This window comes from Fundulus heteroclitus, chromosome 15, assembly GCF_011125445.2.
Source record: "Fundulus heteroclitus isolate FHET01 chromosome 15, MU-UCD_Fhet_4.1, whole genome shotgun sequence".
NCBI lineage: Eukaryota > Metazoa > Chordata > Actinopteri > Cyprinodontiformes > Fundulidae > Fundulus > Fundulus heteroclitus.
The window spans coordinates 31,246,831-31,263,495 of NC_046375.1; the positions used below are offsets into that span (position 1 = coordinate 31,246,831).

Below are 16,665 nucleotides of genomic sequence, written 5' to 3' on the forward strand. Positions count from 1 at the left end.
ACAGCATGGGATTAATTTCCACTGTTATGCTGATGACACTCAGCTATATTTATCCATAAATCCTGATGAATCCAATCAGTTACTTTGACTGCAGTCATGTCTTGATGACATCAAAAGCTGGATGACTTTAAATTTCCTGCATTTAAATTCTGACAAGACAGAAGTTGTAATCTTTGGGCCAGAGTCTTCAAAAAATAAAGTTCTTAATCAATCACTTAATCTGGATGGCATTAACTTGGCCTCTGGTAATAAAGTTAAAAATCTTGGTGTTGTTTTCGACCAAGACATGTCATTTAAGTCCCATATTAAACAGATTTCCAGAGTTTCCTTTTTTCACCTCCGGAATATCGCCAAAATTAGAAACATTCTGTCCAGGAGTGATGCTGAAAAACTAGTCCATGCATTTGTTACTTCAAGGCTGGACTATTGTAATTCTTTACTATCAGGAAGTCCACAAAATGCAGTTTGAAGTCTTCAGCTGATTCAAAATGCTGCGGCAAGAGTTCTGATGAAAATCAACAAGAGGGATCATATTTCTCCAATTTTAGCTTCCCTTCATTGGCTTCCTGTTAAATCAAGAATAGAATTTAAAATTCTCCTTCTAACGTATAAAGCCCTTAATAATCAAGCTCCATCATATATCAGAGCTCTGATTACCCCGTATGTTCCTAACAGAGCACTTCGCTCTCAGACTGCAGGTCTGCTGGTGGTTCCTAGAGTCTCTAAAAGTAGAATGGGAGGCAGATCCTTTAGCTATCAGGCTCCTCTCCTGTGGAACCAACTCCCAGTTTTGGTCCGTGAGGCAGACACCCTATCTATTTTTAAGACTAATGTTAAAACTTTCCTTTTTGACAAAGCTTATAGTTAGAGTGGCTCATACCCTGAGCTATCCCTATAGTTGTGCTGTGATAGGCCTAGGCTGCTGGAGGACATCAGGGTCTAATTTTCTCACTCTACTGATTTCTACTGTTCTTCAGTCTACTGTTCTCCAGTTTTGCATTGTATTACATTGAAATGACTGTCGTCATTTCAGCTTTTAACTTTTTGCTCTCTCTCTTTTTATTCATAGTAGGTACACCTGGTCTGGCGTTCTGTTAACTGTGACATCATCCAGAGAAGACGGCTCACCCGCTACTACCATCTAATGTAGAACAGATTACTAGATCAATGTGTGCTTCTGTGCTTTTTTGTCTCTCTTGTTGTGTCTCTGCTCTGTCTTCTGTAACCCCAGTCGGTCGAGGCAGATGACCGTTCATACTGAGCCCGGTTCTGCCGGAGGTTTTTCCTTCCCGCTAATGGGTGGTTTTTCTTCCCACTGTCGCTTCATGCTTGCTCAGTATGAGGGATTGCAGCAAAGCCATGTACAATGCAGACGACTCTCCCTGTGGCTCTACGGTTCCCCAGGAGTGAATGCTGCTTGTCGGGACTTTGATGCAATCAACTGGTTTCCTTATATAGGACATTTTTGACCAATCTGTATAATCTGACCCAATCTGTATAATATGATTGAACTTGATTTTGTAAAGTGCCTTGAGATGACATGTTTCATGATTTGGCGCTATATAAAAAAAATTTAATTGAATTGAATTGAATTGAGTGAGGAGAACATCCTCAGTAAAGGAAGATGCAGGGAATGCGTCAATCTTGAGCAGACATGTGGAAGAGTTATCCAAACTGGAAAACGTCTGCTAGGTGAAGAAGCAGTGAGCTCCGCACCACCCACACCCACTCCCATCCTCCACCCCTGCTTGCTGCCAGCTTGAGTTCAACTACCCCACTAATCCATGTCTTAATCCACCATTTGAATGACACATTTTCATTGATCTTTTGGAGTAGCATTATTAACTCTCTTTTATTAAAACATTGTAATAAGGTCATTTGCTTTCTTCCAAAGCAGCCTGGACAGGTTGACAGTTGTTTTATATAGTTTTATCAGAACTGAGATGACATGGATCATGAATTGGCACTATATAAAAAATTTAACTGAACTCCATCTTGCTGTTTAAAATGGTCATGTCCCTGCTCAGAGAGGGTAAAATATGCTACTGGGAACCAATAAAAGAGCGCAATGGTGCCATGGACAGCAGCCTCAAAGGTGCTACTGTTTCACCATTTTGATTGAAATGAAAACTTGTCCTACATAGTTAATATATTAGGCTCAAATTTGAGACATGTACATCCATAATTTTGAGCAACGCACAGAGTCAGGGCTGGGAAGTGAACAGCATCTATTGCTCATAACAGATGAGCCCTACTTTTCACTCTGTACCCCATTTGCAAAACAGTGACCCCGGGAGGGAAAGTGAAAGAGTGAGTCTTGGGAGGAGAAACTTGAAACAAATGTAAATCCAGAGTGCTTTTGTGGGAATTTATGACCACTGTTGAAGCATACTTTGTCATCCTAACTGTGCTGCTGAACTGGTTTTCGTGGTGGTGCTTAAATTTAGCTGTCCCCTGTGTACCAGTGACTGGTGAATGGGGGGGGGGACCTTCACAAGGTCGTAATGTCTCTTTCCCCTTGGTTTCCCTCAGCCTGCTGAAACCAAAGACGTAAGCATCATTTAGTGGTAAAATGCCATTTCTTTCTTTAACTGCTTCCCATTGTGATTGCAAATGTATAAGCAAGAGTGGCCTTGAAAGTCCCATCTATTTTTTATCGTGTGTTAGCATATACAGATGTTTAGCTGAATTGAGAAATAAGGCTCCTGGCAGCTCAGATGGCTGTGTCCCTAAAGAGGAAACCTAAGTTTTTTCTCTAGGAAACAGGTTGGCATGTTCTCTTCCGTAATTACTTAGCTCATTCCTATCTTGATGAGGCGTCTTCCAGCAGTCCCCTGAGTGCAGCACCTACACAGTGTGAGGCCCCATCCCCTACTGGATCCCATGTGCTGGTGAAGAGGAGCTGGTCTGGCTCCTCTGCCACCTCTGGCTGTTGCCATCAGAGCACAGTCTGCTCCCTGGGGAGCATCCAGCACAGCTTGAGCAGCAAGGTACAGTGGGAGCATGTTCTGCTCCTTTCCTCCTTTGTTTGACTTTGTTCTTCCTGCACTCCGCTGAGGTAGCCACAGGGAGGGAAGGAGAACAGAGAGAGACAGCTCTTGTCATCTGTGCCAAGCTCTACGGCTGTCTTCCTCTGGCTCTTTGTTATGCCTCCACCACTTCCCTTGGTGCCTGAAGCTACAGCTCTCTGGTGCAGGCAGATACAGATGGGGTGGATCTGCCTGTGATGTGCTTATAGGAAGGTCTGCCATCACCTGAGGGAGAGTGGCCGATTTATTGCTGCGCTCCAGACAAGGAGAAAGAGAGTAGGCACATGCAGGCCTGATAAGTTGTCATATTGGGGGTGGATATCTCATGGCTTTCTGATTCTGTTAAGGGCTGCCAAATTGCTGCAGCATTTACTCCACTAATTCTTTTTGTTCTTAAGCGTGAGAGGACTGCTGATCACCTGCTTCTGAGTTGGGTCAGTTTGACAGGTCATTGGCTCACTAACCCCACCCCCCACCGCACAAAGTCTGTCATGAAGGCACACTTCCAAGTGCTAAGAAGCCGATGGAGGCGGACTCTTTTCTTAGATCACCTTTTATGCTGCATGTTTAAGATGAACTGGAAAAGCTAAGAGCTTTACTATGCGCCATGAGCAGTGGTATTATACTGCCATCTTGTGGTAAAGATGTGATCAACAATCCCATATTCAAAAAGCTCTCATTTGGATTTAAAATAAGAAAGATATGGTATACACCAGAATAACCGTTTCTTTTTTCTTTCTTTTCTAGGTAAAGCTTCCTTTTCCTATTGATCAAATCACAAATCTTCCACGGAATGACTTCCAGATGTTGGTAAAAATGCACAAATTAACGTCGGAGCAGCTTGAGTTCATCCATGATGTGCGGCGGCGGAGCAAAAACCGCATTGCGGCGCAGCGTTGCCGCAAAAGGAAGCTTGACTGCATTCTGAACCTGGAGTGTGAGATCAGGAAACTGGTGAGCAGACTGTTGGCTTTAGGTTCCCATATTCAGAACATAAGCAGCACTTGCATGGATAAGTTTTCCCCAGAAAGTTAGTTGGATCATCTTGTAATTATCTGAATGGAATTTCAGTTTGCTTGAATATGAAATGTGTGAGATTTTCTCATCAGTGCACTAAACAGAGTGAAAGCGCAGGAAAGATGCTATATATACAGTGTCTACGAAAGTTTACATCCCTTGAACTTTTCCACATCTTGTCACTTTATAACCACAAACGTCTATGAATTTTAATAGATTTAAAGGTATATTGCCACATTATATGGTTATAAAAAAGACCAAAAACCATTTGATCATGATAAAATAAAGTTGTATACACCAAGCCTCCATCCTTTTTGATGGACCTTTTTGTGGATAAAAATAGGCCCAGCACAGACCGTGATGACCTGATATAAACAGACGTGGTGACATCTACTGGCAGTATCACAGAACTAGCATAATGCCAGTTTGCTTAATTAATAAAGCAGTATTTAATAATGCCAGACCAAGCCTGACCCTTTACAATGCCTCACAGCAAAGCGGCAACTCGCCGTAATTGAAGACCAACCATTATTAATTAAATAAACCGATCTAACAGCAACTTTAACAGCCTCATATCAGAGCTTGTACTCACATCAATCAACTCTGCGTCACATCTGAGCCTCGGCAGGTTTAATGTCCGCTTCAATGAACACCATTGGAATCATATATTATTTGGCGTTTCTTTCACTAGATCTTGGACATTTCTTCAGTGTTTTGCTGGGAGATGCTAATAGCCGTTAGCCTCTTCTTTGTTTTATCCCCTGCTGCGTTATTTACTAACGAACTGAGCAAAAACAATGCATAAAAGGCCAAAATAATAACTAATATGCCAGCAGGACGTGATAATCTTTCATAAACACACGTGAGCTACTGACGTATAAACAAAAAAAAAATCAAATAATGTGCCTATGCACCTTTAAGCCCGCGCCATTCTACAACATGTACATGTTTAGTCTAAAGCATCCCATTAAAGTCATGGCTGTCTTGTTGAAAGGTAAAGCTTAACCTTTGTCTTGATACTTTTGGAGGTTTTCTTACAGGATGGGCCTGTATTTAACTAAACCCATCCTCCCGTCAACTCCAAGCAGCTTCCTTGCTGAAGAAAAGCATCCCCACAGCATGATGCTGCCATCATGATCTCACTGTGAAGATGGTGTGTTTAGGGTGATGGCTTTCTTTAACAATCGCCTTCTTCTTGCCACTCTTCCTTTGCAGCCATATTGCACAAGCTGTCACAGTTTGTGTTTCTTCATTTTGGCTGGCTGACCCTGCAATGCTGTCGTCAGAGGCCCATTTATTTGTCCTACATGCTCCACAAACACACAGTTTTGCACTGTGCTGAGCAAATTGCAAGTGGAGCGCAGCGCCCATCTCAAAGTGGGAGTACAGCCCAGTAGAGCATGGGCCAAGTAGAAGTTTCTTCAACTTTGACCAGAGTGTATTGTGACACAAACTTGCACAGCCAATAAAGACAGGATGTGTATCGAACTGTTTCTGGTCAAGGAAACTGGGCAGAGAAACTATGCTGCCCCTCAAGCCCCGGGCTGCTTTTTGGATCACAGAATCTTCTCACTATTCTCTGTCACTTGTTGCTTCTCCTCACCTGTCTTACTACAGCAGGGGCAGTTCTGTTGTTGATTTTCACACAAGTCAGCTGCATCTTCACTGCTGATAACAACGCAACCTTGCACATAAAACACAAAAATAATGTGTTTTACACCATACTCCGTTGACCCCAGCAGGAAGCTGTGCCCAGGTCACCAGTCGTGGTTGGTCCGCAGTTGTGCCCTGCTCTTTCCATTTTCAGTGCTTTACAAGATGTTCAGTGCTGGGGATATTTTTAAGAACCCAACCCAGCTTTAAACTTATCCACAACTGTCCTGTCTGCTGGGTTCCTGGGTCTCCATGAAGCTGGTTGTTCTCTAATGTTTGCTGAGGAACCTCAGAGGCCAGAAACAGAACAGCTGGAGTTATACTGAGATAAAATTACAGATACAAATGTACACACCTCACTGTTTAGACTTTTTTTTGTGGAAACGTTTTAAACCAATGTATCATTTTCCTTCCACTTTACAGTTATTCACTACTTCATGTTGGTCTATCACATAAAATACAATGAAGTTTGTGACAAAATGAGGAAAAGTTCAAGAGGTGTGAATACTTTGACAAGGCGATATAAATGTTTGGCTGACCTCTGTATTGTTTCGCTCTGTGTGTGTGTGTGTGTGTGTGTGTGTGTGTGTGTGTGTGTGTGTGTGTGTGTGTGTGTGTGTGTGTGTGTGTGCGTGTGTGTGTGTGTGTGCAGGTGTGTGAGAAGGAGAAGTTGCTGACAGAGAGGAACCAGCTGAAGGCATGTATGGGTGAACTGTGGGAGAACTTCTCCTGCCTGTCCCAGGAGGTGTGCCGGGATGTCCAACTGAGCCCAGAGCAGGTCCAGTCCTTACACCACTACTGCCCTGTGCTGCGACCCGCCAACTCTACTGCCAGCAACAACACAGGCCATGAGCCCCGGCCCCCCACCCTCAGCACCCCAGCCACCACCAGCATTGACCTCACTAGTCACTCCGGCTCAGCCACGCCAGAACCCAGCTTCCAGGGGTCACCGGGACCCTCAGAGAATGAGCCCGAATCCACCGTCAGAAACGGGGCGGACCAGGTTACGGACGGCCGTGACACCAGCTTGTACACAACATCAGAGCCAATGGAAAAATCCAACCAAACAGTAACGGTGGATTTTTGCCAGGAAATGACTGAGAAATGTACAACTGACGAGCAGCCAAGGAAGGACAGTACCAAGTAGAGGTGGCTTTTTATTCTTTTGTTTTGAATGTTTTTGTATTATTTAATTTTACTCCTCCGACAAACCCTTTCTCTGGGTTGTGAGATGGTCAGCCTCTGCCAGTGTTCACTGAAAAAAAACAAGCTTTGTATTTATGTCTTTTTGTGTTGTTTTTGTTTCCTTATGTTTTGTTGAAACGGTTGACACTAAAATTGTCTTAACAGCAGCAATACTGTTCTACAGGCTTGTTCCTCTAACCCTGACAGAGTGGGAACCTCTCACCAAACTCTTCCAATGGTGCTATACCCGGCCGGCAGGAGCCTCTGCAGGACAGCCTGCCGTTCACGTGTCACACATCACAACTTCAAGCTGAACCTCATTGGACCTAAGCAGAAGCTCTCTTTTTGTACAAACAGAATCTCTGTTTCTGCCTTCCTCTCGTCCTTTTCTCCTTCTACCACTCTGTCTTCAGTAGCTGTGCTCACACAGCTCTAGAGATGTTAAGACACAAATGTGTGCAGAATTACCTCTGAACTACATCGACAGATTATCAACTACCCAGTAACTCCTGATGGTGAGGAGCATTTCTAAGGAAAGTTGCCTGTGAGATGTTATTTCTTCTCTTAAGTGTTAGTAAGCGCTCAAAATCTCCTGATAAATTTAGCCCAAATTCTTTGGTCCTTATTTCAAGATTGATATACGTAACAGCTCTAAATTAAGACTAACAAATTCCTACTGTACATGAGGCTAAAATCTCACAGAATACCAACCAGAGACGACGTGAAAACATCAGCATGGCTGAAGAAAAAAACTATTGGGTAATTAGTGGATATTTTCCAAGCTTGTATGTTGCAACAAATAATGTTGATAGCAGCCCATAATCTAATAATTTTTTGCCATTTTTAATGTAATAAAGCCAATGCCTTAATACTTTATTTTATTTGTGTAGCATTTAAGATTACTTTTTCTTGTAAATACATTTTTTTTTGCAGTTGTGGTCCAAGATGCTCATCAAAACTAAGTATAATGGTTGGTATAGTTCATATAGTGCATTATTTAATTAAGGATATGCAGCGCTCTCTGTCGGTTGTAGCCAACTTGACAATTGTCTGTAAAAAGTCCCTATTTGCGATGTTATTTGCTTGGATAATAAAGTCATGAGAGCATGTATGGATAAATATTGAATTAATTGCTTTGAAACGCATGTGGAATAGGAATGTGCTAGAATAGAGGAATAGAACAGTGGTCGTCAGTTACAGCTCTGCTGGCAACGTGTATTGGGTCTAAGATTGTGAGAATATTAAATTATTGTCAGATCTGGAATTACTGGCCACTGTTCCATCCTGGGTTGCTACATAGTATTTTACTGAAATTTAAACTTAAATTGCATAAATTGATCTGGAACATCCTCAGTTGGCCACCAGATAGCAGCAAAAAGGTGATTGTTTGCATTGATCAGAGATTATGCCGCAGATCTGGGCTTCTGGTGTCAGTAAGGCTCAGTTCCCTTCAACGCAGCAGCTGGAACCGACATCATACCCAGTTTAACACTGTTTCAGTCTAAAACCCAACGGATTTTGGGAATTGTGCTCAGTATCTCTATTAGCAGCAAGCCCATAACAACGCACTTGTCTGCATTTTATGCCTTCAGCAACCTAGAACTCGTCTTAAAACCCATTTTTGTTCTTTTAACACCTGAGAAACTTTTTTTTGATCTTGTTTAGTTTAAAATGGTTTTATTGTGTTTAATCTTTTATATTTTATCCTTTCATATATCATATTTTTAGATTTTACTAATAACTGTATGTCTAAAATTTGCAGTTTTATGTAGCACTTTATTTCAGCTATGGCTGTTTTAAAGGGCTTTCTGAATAAAGTTGGGATGGTATGGCATCCAATGATACATGACAGTATCATGTCAACTACATATTGAGAAAAAAGAGTGTCACAGATGCGAAGAAGTTATTAAGTTGTCAGCAGGCTGTAGTAATGTTAGATTTGTCGGTGAGTGTTGACAGTAGTAAACACTACCTTGTTGTCAATGAAAAAAGCTTTCCTGAGAAAACTAAAAAACTAAGAAGCAAAAGAAAATTTTCCTCCAGCTCAACTGTCATCACTGGTGAGGGAGCTACGACTAACCACTTTTAAACTTGGAAACTTGTGACTTCCAACTAAAAATGGAGTCCATCATGATTTGGGAGAAATTATTGCTTGGAAGGGACTCACTTTGTAGATGACTTCTTTTTTATTTATCTCAATACGTTGTATCCATTTACTTGCCATCTTTTAGACCCGAAAAATGCTTACAGGGTCTCATTAACCTGAAAAAATATTTAGTGCTAAAATGAGATTGGGCAGCAACTTTGGAGAAAGTTCTGATTGAATTCTGCACACATTCGTACACACCTGTCGGACGTTTGTGTGTGAAAACAGCTTGTTGGTCTCTCTCTACCTCTGTCTACCTCTCTGTCCTGCTCTGTTTCTTCTATGAATATATCTCAGTGGCCCTTTTCGTCACCAGAATTCAAACTCAGGAAAAAAAAAAAATTCTGAATGTTCAACCTAATTCATTGAAAATGAGATCAGAGCTTCTGTACAGCGGGAAGTTACAATGCAGTTAGACTGTAAAATGTTCATATGCAAAAAAAAAAAAAAAAAAAAAGGTTTTCAAGCGTCTTTTATTTGTATTTCTGTACAGGAGAATTCTGTACAGCCTGTAACTGAGAACATTCCTTCTATGCCTTCCACAGCACTGAATCGCAAGGAGAAAAATGTGGTTAAATGGTTATTTTTTATTTCCCACTCATCAGCAATACCATTGTATTTGGATGTTGTAACAGTGATTTTTCAAGTGCTTGTTTGGCAGATGTGTATATAGTATGGAGCATGATGACTGTAACATTGATTTTTTTGTATGTTTAGAGGCATAGGTGTTTTTTTTCTCTCTCGGGTTATATCAAGCACCTTTTTGCTAAGGGAAAACTTTTGCTTTGCTGTTTCCTGTCCTGCCTAATGAATACTTTCCATCCTGGTGGGTGTTCATATACTCAGGAAATCAGCTCATTACACAAGTACACACACACAGCATGCATTCAAACACACATACGATCATGAGCCCCTTGCATGTTTAGAAGTTATACATATATACATTTTATTTATGTTTGGCCCAGGCCAGCCCCTCTTCACCTTTCACTCCTTTTTAAATGTGAAAAACGTCTCCTCATGTTAGTCCTCCCTACCTTGTTTAAGGAGACTTCCTTTCATACCAGTATTTACAGATGCTTGTTTGTGCAAGCTCTCACAAACACGTTTGTGTTGCTATTGACTTTCTCAAATTCATCCAAGAAAGTAAAAAAAAAGGAAAGAATGAATGAATGAATTTAGGCACCTTGTTTCCAGCCCCAAGCACTCAGACCCATTAGCACTTCAATTAGGGTGTTTGTCTTGATTTTCTTCTAAGTCTGAAACTGGAGCACTTAAATTGGCCCTGCAAGAGGAAATGCTTTTCGATATCGTTATATAAGCTGACGGAAGAAATGTATATGAAGATTTAGAAACATCTAAAAGAAGCTAATGATTTAGTATAGAATTATTCACAATGTTCTTTTGTATTTCTTTAGTAACGGAATAAGCTAATGCCTAATTAATTTGACGTGGAATCGGTGTACGTGTTGCCCAAATAACGGCGTACCAGTCATCTAAGGTAGAAAGTTGTTCCGACATTGTGTTTGAGCATCCTTCTCTGTGATGTGCATGCATGCTGCCTAGAACTACAAGTCTAGTTAGTTGGTCAAGCTTTTGTTTTGCCTTGTAAGCTCGCTCTTCTTTTGAAAGGCTTTTTTTTATTATTATTTTTCAATATGTGATGCATAAAGAGGCTTAACTGTATCAATCCTCTCTAGAGGTAAGCTAGAAGCGATTACAAGCAGGGTTGAGTTCAACGTGGAGCTCTATTGCTTTTTTTTTCTCTTTAAAGTCCCAATCCTTGTGGTATTACCTGTTGGCAGAACATAGATGAGGATAGTCTCACCTCTGTTGGGCTGAAATTTTCTTCTAAGGTTTAACTAACTATTGGCTGTTTTAACAAACATAGTCAGTCTTCAAAGTCTGCCTCCGTCTCTATCCCTGGACTCCTTCTCTGTCACTACAGCCCTTCTTTCACTACATCCATGAATCCTCACTGTGCTCTTCTTCTTTTCCTCTTCCCAGGCAGCTCCCCAGTCAGCTCCTGTTGTCCAGTACGAGCCCTCTACCTCCTCTACATTCTCCTTAGCCTTGCCTCTCCACTTTTGATTCCAGATTGCGCCACCTGAACTGTCCCTCTGATGTATCCATTCCTGATCCTGTCTATTTCGGTCTCTCCTAGTGCAAATGTGAAAAGGTCAGCTCTGCTGGCTCTATCTCCATCTCTAAACCATTGATCACAGCAGGTCTCTACCATCTTGGATGCCTTCCTCTCCATTCTTGCAGCTGTTCTTTTGTCACAGTATCTTTCTTCTTCACCTTTTGATGTGTTCTGCCTGCTGCTTACGGCAGTTGAGCCCAGGTACCTAAAGTCATCCACCTCTAACTCCTGTTCTGCTTTCAGCTTCACTCTCTCACTGATTTCATACGTTCCATTACCATCCTGGGCCAAAGTGCTTCTGATCTTCATGCAGCCAAGCTGGTTGATGTATCGCCCTAATGCCAGTCGTAGACACACCAATGTTCATATTGAAAGCACTCTGCTGCCATCTAGCGCTGACTTGTGCCCAATTCTGCCATCCATGTCTAATTTAGATTTTAAATACTTCAATCTATATGTGCTGTATATTGTAGGTTAACAAATTCTTCTTAATTCAGAACTAGTTTATCATCATTATAGATTTTATTTGTGTAAATTCAGGCAATATGGCCTTACAATAGAAACAAATGCACTGTGAGCTTAGTAAAACTGAAAACACAGTTAAAGTCTTCCTAAAGCTTAACTTTTGAAAAAGGACATAAAATAAAATCACAATATCTCCATGGAAACCCTGATCTTTATAGAAACGCAATATGTGAGGAATCAGAGGCAGATGCTTGTCCTCATGGGTTTTCATCATCCTCTGCCAACCTCTCTGGATGTTATTGTGTTTTTTTGCCACATTAATGTAGGATTGGGACTTTAGAGACTGGATGAGCTTTTTGGAGGTTGTTCCTCATGACTTTCGCTGATGTCAATTTTAGAAGTATAGTTTATATTAAGATCTCATTGGGTGAGATGTTTTCTGTTTTACAGCAGGATACAGTCTGTTATATGTACATTATTACCCTGTCTTTAATTAAACTGTTAGGATTGGTCCCTTTTGTAGGATACACACATGCTCATATTCAAGACACACACACACACACACACACACACACACACACACACACACACACACACACACAGTGCAGCTCATTTTCGGTTTGGAGCAGTAGTGATTCTATAGTTTTCACCCCTTTTGATTTATCTGTGCTGTTTTATAACCTGAAAACTGCAAAAATAATCCCAAATTGATATTTTAGAATCCAGAAAAAAAAAAACATTAAAATCAAATGATCTACCTTGGATATTTTTCTGCTTGCTGAGGGCTAACGATGAATGGTAAGGCACATTCTTGTTTTTATGTTTTCCGTTGTGAGAGAAAAATGTAATGACATTTGAAATGTAGCCAAAGTTTATCAGATGTTCTAACACTTCCACAGAAAACACGGGCCTCTGTCTTACCGTGTTTTGCTAATTCTTCTGAATTTGCTTATACAATCTGGGCAAACTAAGATTTTGGAGGTTTAGTCTCTGCTTTTCATCCAGACCTAGATGTCTTTTTGCATCTGCTCACATGCTCTCTTTATACAAAAGGGGCCCCTCCAAGCTTTAGCGCCAAAATATGTAAATTATATTAAATGAACCTTAGAACGTTTTGGATTAAGTCACAGAGAGAAATCTTTCATTTTTTTTACAGTCTTGATTGATAGCAAAATGTCTCTTACCACTGGTGGCATCTAGCTACGTAAATTTGTGTTGCCAAGCTTCAATCCATACTCATTGTTGCATCACTAAAAGCAGTGACAAGGACATACCAAAGCTGTTGGCATGGTCTGGTGCGCGTAGATGTAAGTCAGCAAAGCGTGTTTTATTGTTAATTTAGTGAAACAGACCATATAAATCTCAGGGTGGCGAATACTTAAACATGCGCTCGATTAAGCTCCGTAAAAGAGTTGAAGAGTTTGGAGCTGAATTGATTTTGATTTTCTTGGTCATAATGTTGGAGAATTTTATTTTCTTCAGGTGACAGTGTTGCACCAGAAATAAGTCCTGGATTTGCCCACCTGATGAATGTTGAGGCTTGATATTCATTCTTTTCAACCTGTTTTTGATCTCCTATGACTATGTGCAAGCAGCAGAAAACAAGCCCTTCTCCTTTTGTTGAGGGGGCTGTGGGGGGTGTGGAGGGCATCAACAAATTCAGTTTGGTTACTGTTAAACCAAAACTATGAGCTCAAAGGTGCTGACAAGCTATGCAGAAGAAAACCAGAGGCAGATTTGGTGAGAATCCTTTATGTTAAATGAGTTGCGAACTAATCATCTGATTATCAGCATGCAAACAGATTTCTCAACTTTATTTCCCATTATACACATGAAGTGAAAAAAAAGACATGAGTAAGCTGCTTTGTGCAGATAGGTCAAATATTGTTACAAAGGTAGGATTTATTTGAACATTGCTGTAGATCTGTAAAATGTACTCGCTCAGCTCTCTGTTTAGAGTTTTTCTTTCTTTCTTTCTTTTTTGTCGCTGCTTCTCTGACACAAACACTGGCTTTTGCAACTCCAAAGGTTGTTCTGAAAGAATATGAACAGAAACATGCCTTTTCACCAATGACTCAACTTCAGTTTTTTTCAAAAGAAAGAAAATGTTTATAATTCGAATGCACAGATTAAGGTCATTGAGTAAAATCGAAATGTAAAATGTTTACAGATAGGTGTCATGTCGTGTGTGATCAATTCTTTGCCATGCAAGAGCCGCTCAGTTCAGCTCAATGGGCTGGAAGAGGCAGAGAATGAGTCCTCTTACCTTGTGTCTCAGCCAACGTTTGGGATGGCTCAGTGTTACATGGATACAAGTGCACCTCCGATATTTGCCTTAGAACTTGCAGAGGCCATAGTTCACATCCAAGTGAAGTGAGTGTATGCAGGGGCCTGAGCCCCCATCTCTGAGTAACCAGTGCGGACTTTTCTCACACTTATCTACCTGTGAAATCCTTCATACCTCTCATAACTGGTCAATGACTGTATCAGCAAACTGCATCAGGTGTTTTTCTACATGCTTTTACACAGATTAAATGGATTATTGTATTAGTAGATTTGGTGCATCATTTTTAATGTAATAGCTCCTAAGCTTGTAGTTCAAGTTATTTTTTTGTTTTTGTTTTTTTTTCTAGACGACTGTTTTGTGTTAATATTGTCCACTTGAAATAGTTGTTATTTGCTTATTATCGACTAAGAGTTCTTACTTAAATTTTTAATGCTACATGACCCTAATTATTAAAGACTTAATAACCATTGTAAATACCTTGTTGTGCAACCCCAGTTTCATTCATTTCAATTGCTAGTGTTATATAAATGACTTTTTTGTCTAGACACCATTTCTCTTTATGAAATAAAGAAACAAGCATATCATGTTGTGTACATTTTGTTGGTGTGAACTCAAACAAAATCCTGTTTGTTTTGCTAAATTTGTTTTGCACAGTAAAGGTTGTGTTGCCAGTGTTTATTTCTATTCTTTTCTATTTTGCTCTGGCACAAAATAGATCAAGTCTGTGGGAATAAAATCTGTCTTAAAATCACTTAAGAAGAACAAACACTATTGCTGATTATGTCAAAATTCACATATTAGAGGGTCTTACCATGCCAATTCCCGGTGGCATAATCTGTTTTTTGGGGACCACACCATTGGAGTGGCAGACTGGAGTGATGGTCGCAGATTTTAAGAAAGGGGACTGGAGAGTGTGTTCCAGTAACTGGGGATCACACTTCTCAGCATCTCTGGGAAATCCTACTCTGGGGTGTTGGAGAGGAGGATCTAACTGATAGTCAAAACCTCAGATGCAGGAGGAGCAATGTGATTTTTATCCTAGCCAAGCAACAGTGGACCAGATCTTTAGCTTCAAGAAATTGTTGAGTGTGGCCACAGGAATATGCTTCTCCAGTCTACATGTGTTTTGTGGATCTGATGAAGGCCTACAACCATGTCTCCCAAGGTGTTTAGTGCAATGTGCTACAAGAATATGGCGGCTTTTAAGGACTGTGTAATCTTTGCATGCCTAAACCAAGAGCTGTGTCTGCATTTTTGGTACAAAGTAGAGCCTGTTCCCAGTGCACCTCAGACTCTGCCCCTTGTCGTTGATTCTGTTTGTGGTTCATGGAAAGGATCTGAAGGCATAGTCATGGAGATTGGAGGAAATAGAGTGCAAAGCGGTTGGAATAAGAGTCAGCGCCTTTAAGTTCAGAACCATGGCCTCACATGGTTCTCAACAGGAAAAAGGTGAACTGCTCCCTTTGGTTTGGGGGTCAGTCTTTTTTTATTTATTATTCCTTTATTTAACCAGGAAAAGTCCCATTGAGATTAACAATCTCTTTTTCAAGGGAGTCATGGCCAAGATAGCGGCAAAAGATTACATTACAATTTACATTATAGTTTACAATAACATCTATCTAAATTAGAATTTCATAAAACAGTTACAAACCATAGATCTCATTTCCAAACCTTTGAGCAATCGTTTAAAATGTCCAATCGGAATCAAATCCTTCAACTTCCAGTCTTTCTGAAGATTGTTCCATGCTGTGGGGGCAGAGTACTGAAAAGCTGTCTTTCCAGCTTCAGTGCGGATACTAGGTACAGACAGAAGCAGAGACTCTTGAGAACGTAGAGAATACAGTCCAGCCGCTCTTGGTTGAATGTACTCACAGAGGTATGAGGGGAGCAGACGCAGAATACCCTTATAAATGATCATATACCAGTGAGTGAGTCTACGTGTCTCTAATGCTGGCCAGCCCACACGTATATAAAGTTCACAGTGGTGTGTGCGAGGCTTACAATTTGTGATAAATCGTAGAGAGGCATGGTAAATTGAGTCTAACATTTTTAAAACTTGATCTGGGGCATTAATATAGATTAGGTCACCATAGTCCAGAATGGGTAAAAACGTTGCAGCTACCAGTCTCTTCTTCGACTTAAAAGAGAAACAAAGCCTATTCCTGAAGAAGCCAATTTTCAGTCTGAGTTTTTTAAGCAATTGTTCAACATGAGGTTTAAAATTTAGATTTTCATCAATTAAAATTCCTAAATATTTAAAAGATTGAACCCTTTCTATTTCTGACCCATGCAAAGTGATAAGAGGATAGCTATTTTGCAATTTTGTCTTTTTTCTTGAAAATAGCATCATTTTACTTTTATTTGAATTTAAAAGAAGATCTAATTTTAAAAGCCTGTACTGAACCAAATTAAAAGCAATCTGTAACGTAAAGACACACGCACTAGGGTTTTTTCCAAAACTGTAAAAAATCATGTCATCAGCATAAAAATGGTAGTTAGTGTCTATAAGAGCCTGACCAACATTGTTCACATAGATAGTAAATAGTAGAGGCCCCAAAACGGAGGCTTGGGGCACTCCTTTAGTTAGTGACAATGAATTAGAACAAATTTTATCTGATTTGACACATTGAGATCGATCAGTCAGATAATTACTGAACCATCCAATGGCTTGTTTAGAGAGTCCAATTTTGGTCAATCTCTCTTCAAGTAAATTGTGGTTGACAGTGTCGAACGCTTTTGATAA

The 16,665-nt window shown here is 40.4% G+C and overlaps 1 protein-coding gene across 4 annotated transcripts in view; it reads left to right on the forward strand.

Moving 5' to 3' along the window:
• The window catches only part of bach2b (BTB and CNC homology 1, basic leucine zipper transcription factor 2b), a 129,625-nt gene extending 120,138 nt beyond the window's left edge, over window positions 1-9,487 (forward strand). For all 4 annotated transcript variants that reach the window (XM_036147126.1, XM_036147127.1, XM_036147129.1 and 1 more), the window contains 2 exons: window positions 3,777-3,983; window positions 6,352-9,487. In XM_036147126.1, coding sequence (XP_036003019.1) covers window positions 3,777-3,983; window positions 6,352-6,846 — 702 coding nt within the window. In that variant the 3' untranslated portion in view covers window positions 6,847-9,487. The remainder of the gene's footprint in view (window positions 1-3,776; window positions 3,984-6,351) is intronic.
• Window positions 9,488-16,665: the final 7,178 nt, after the last annotated feature.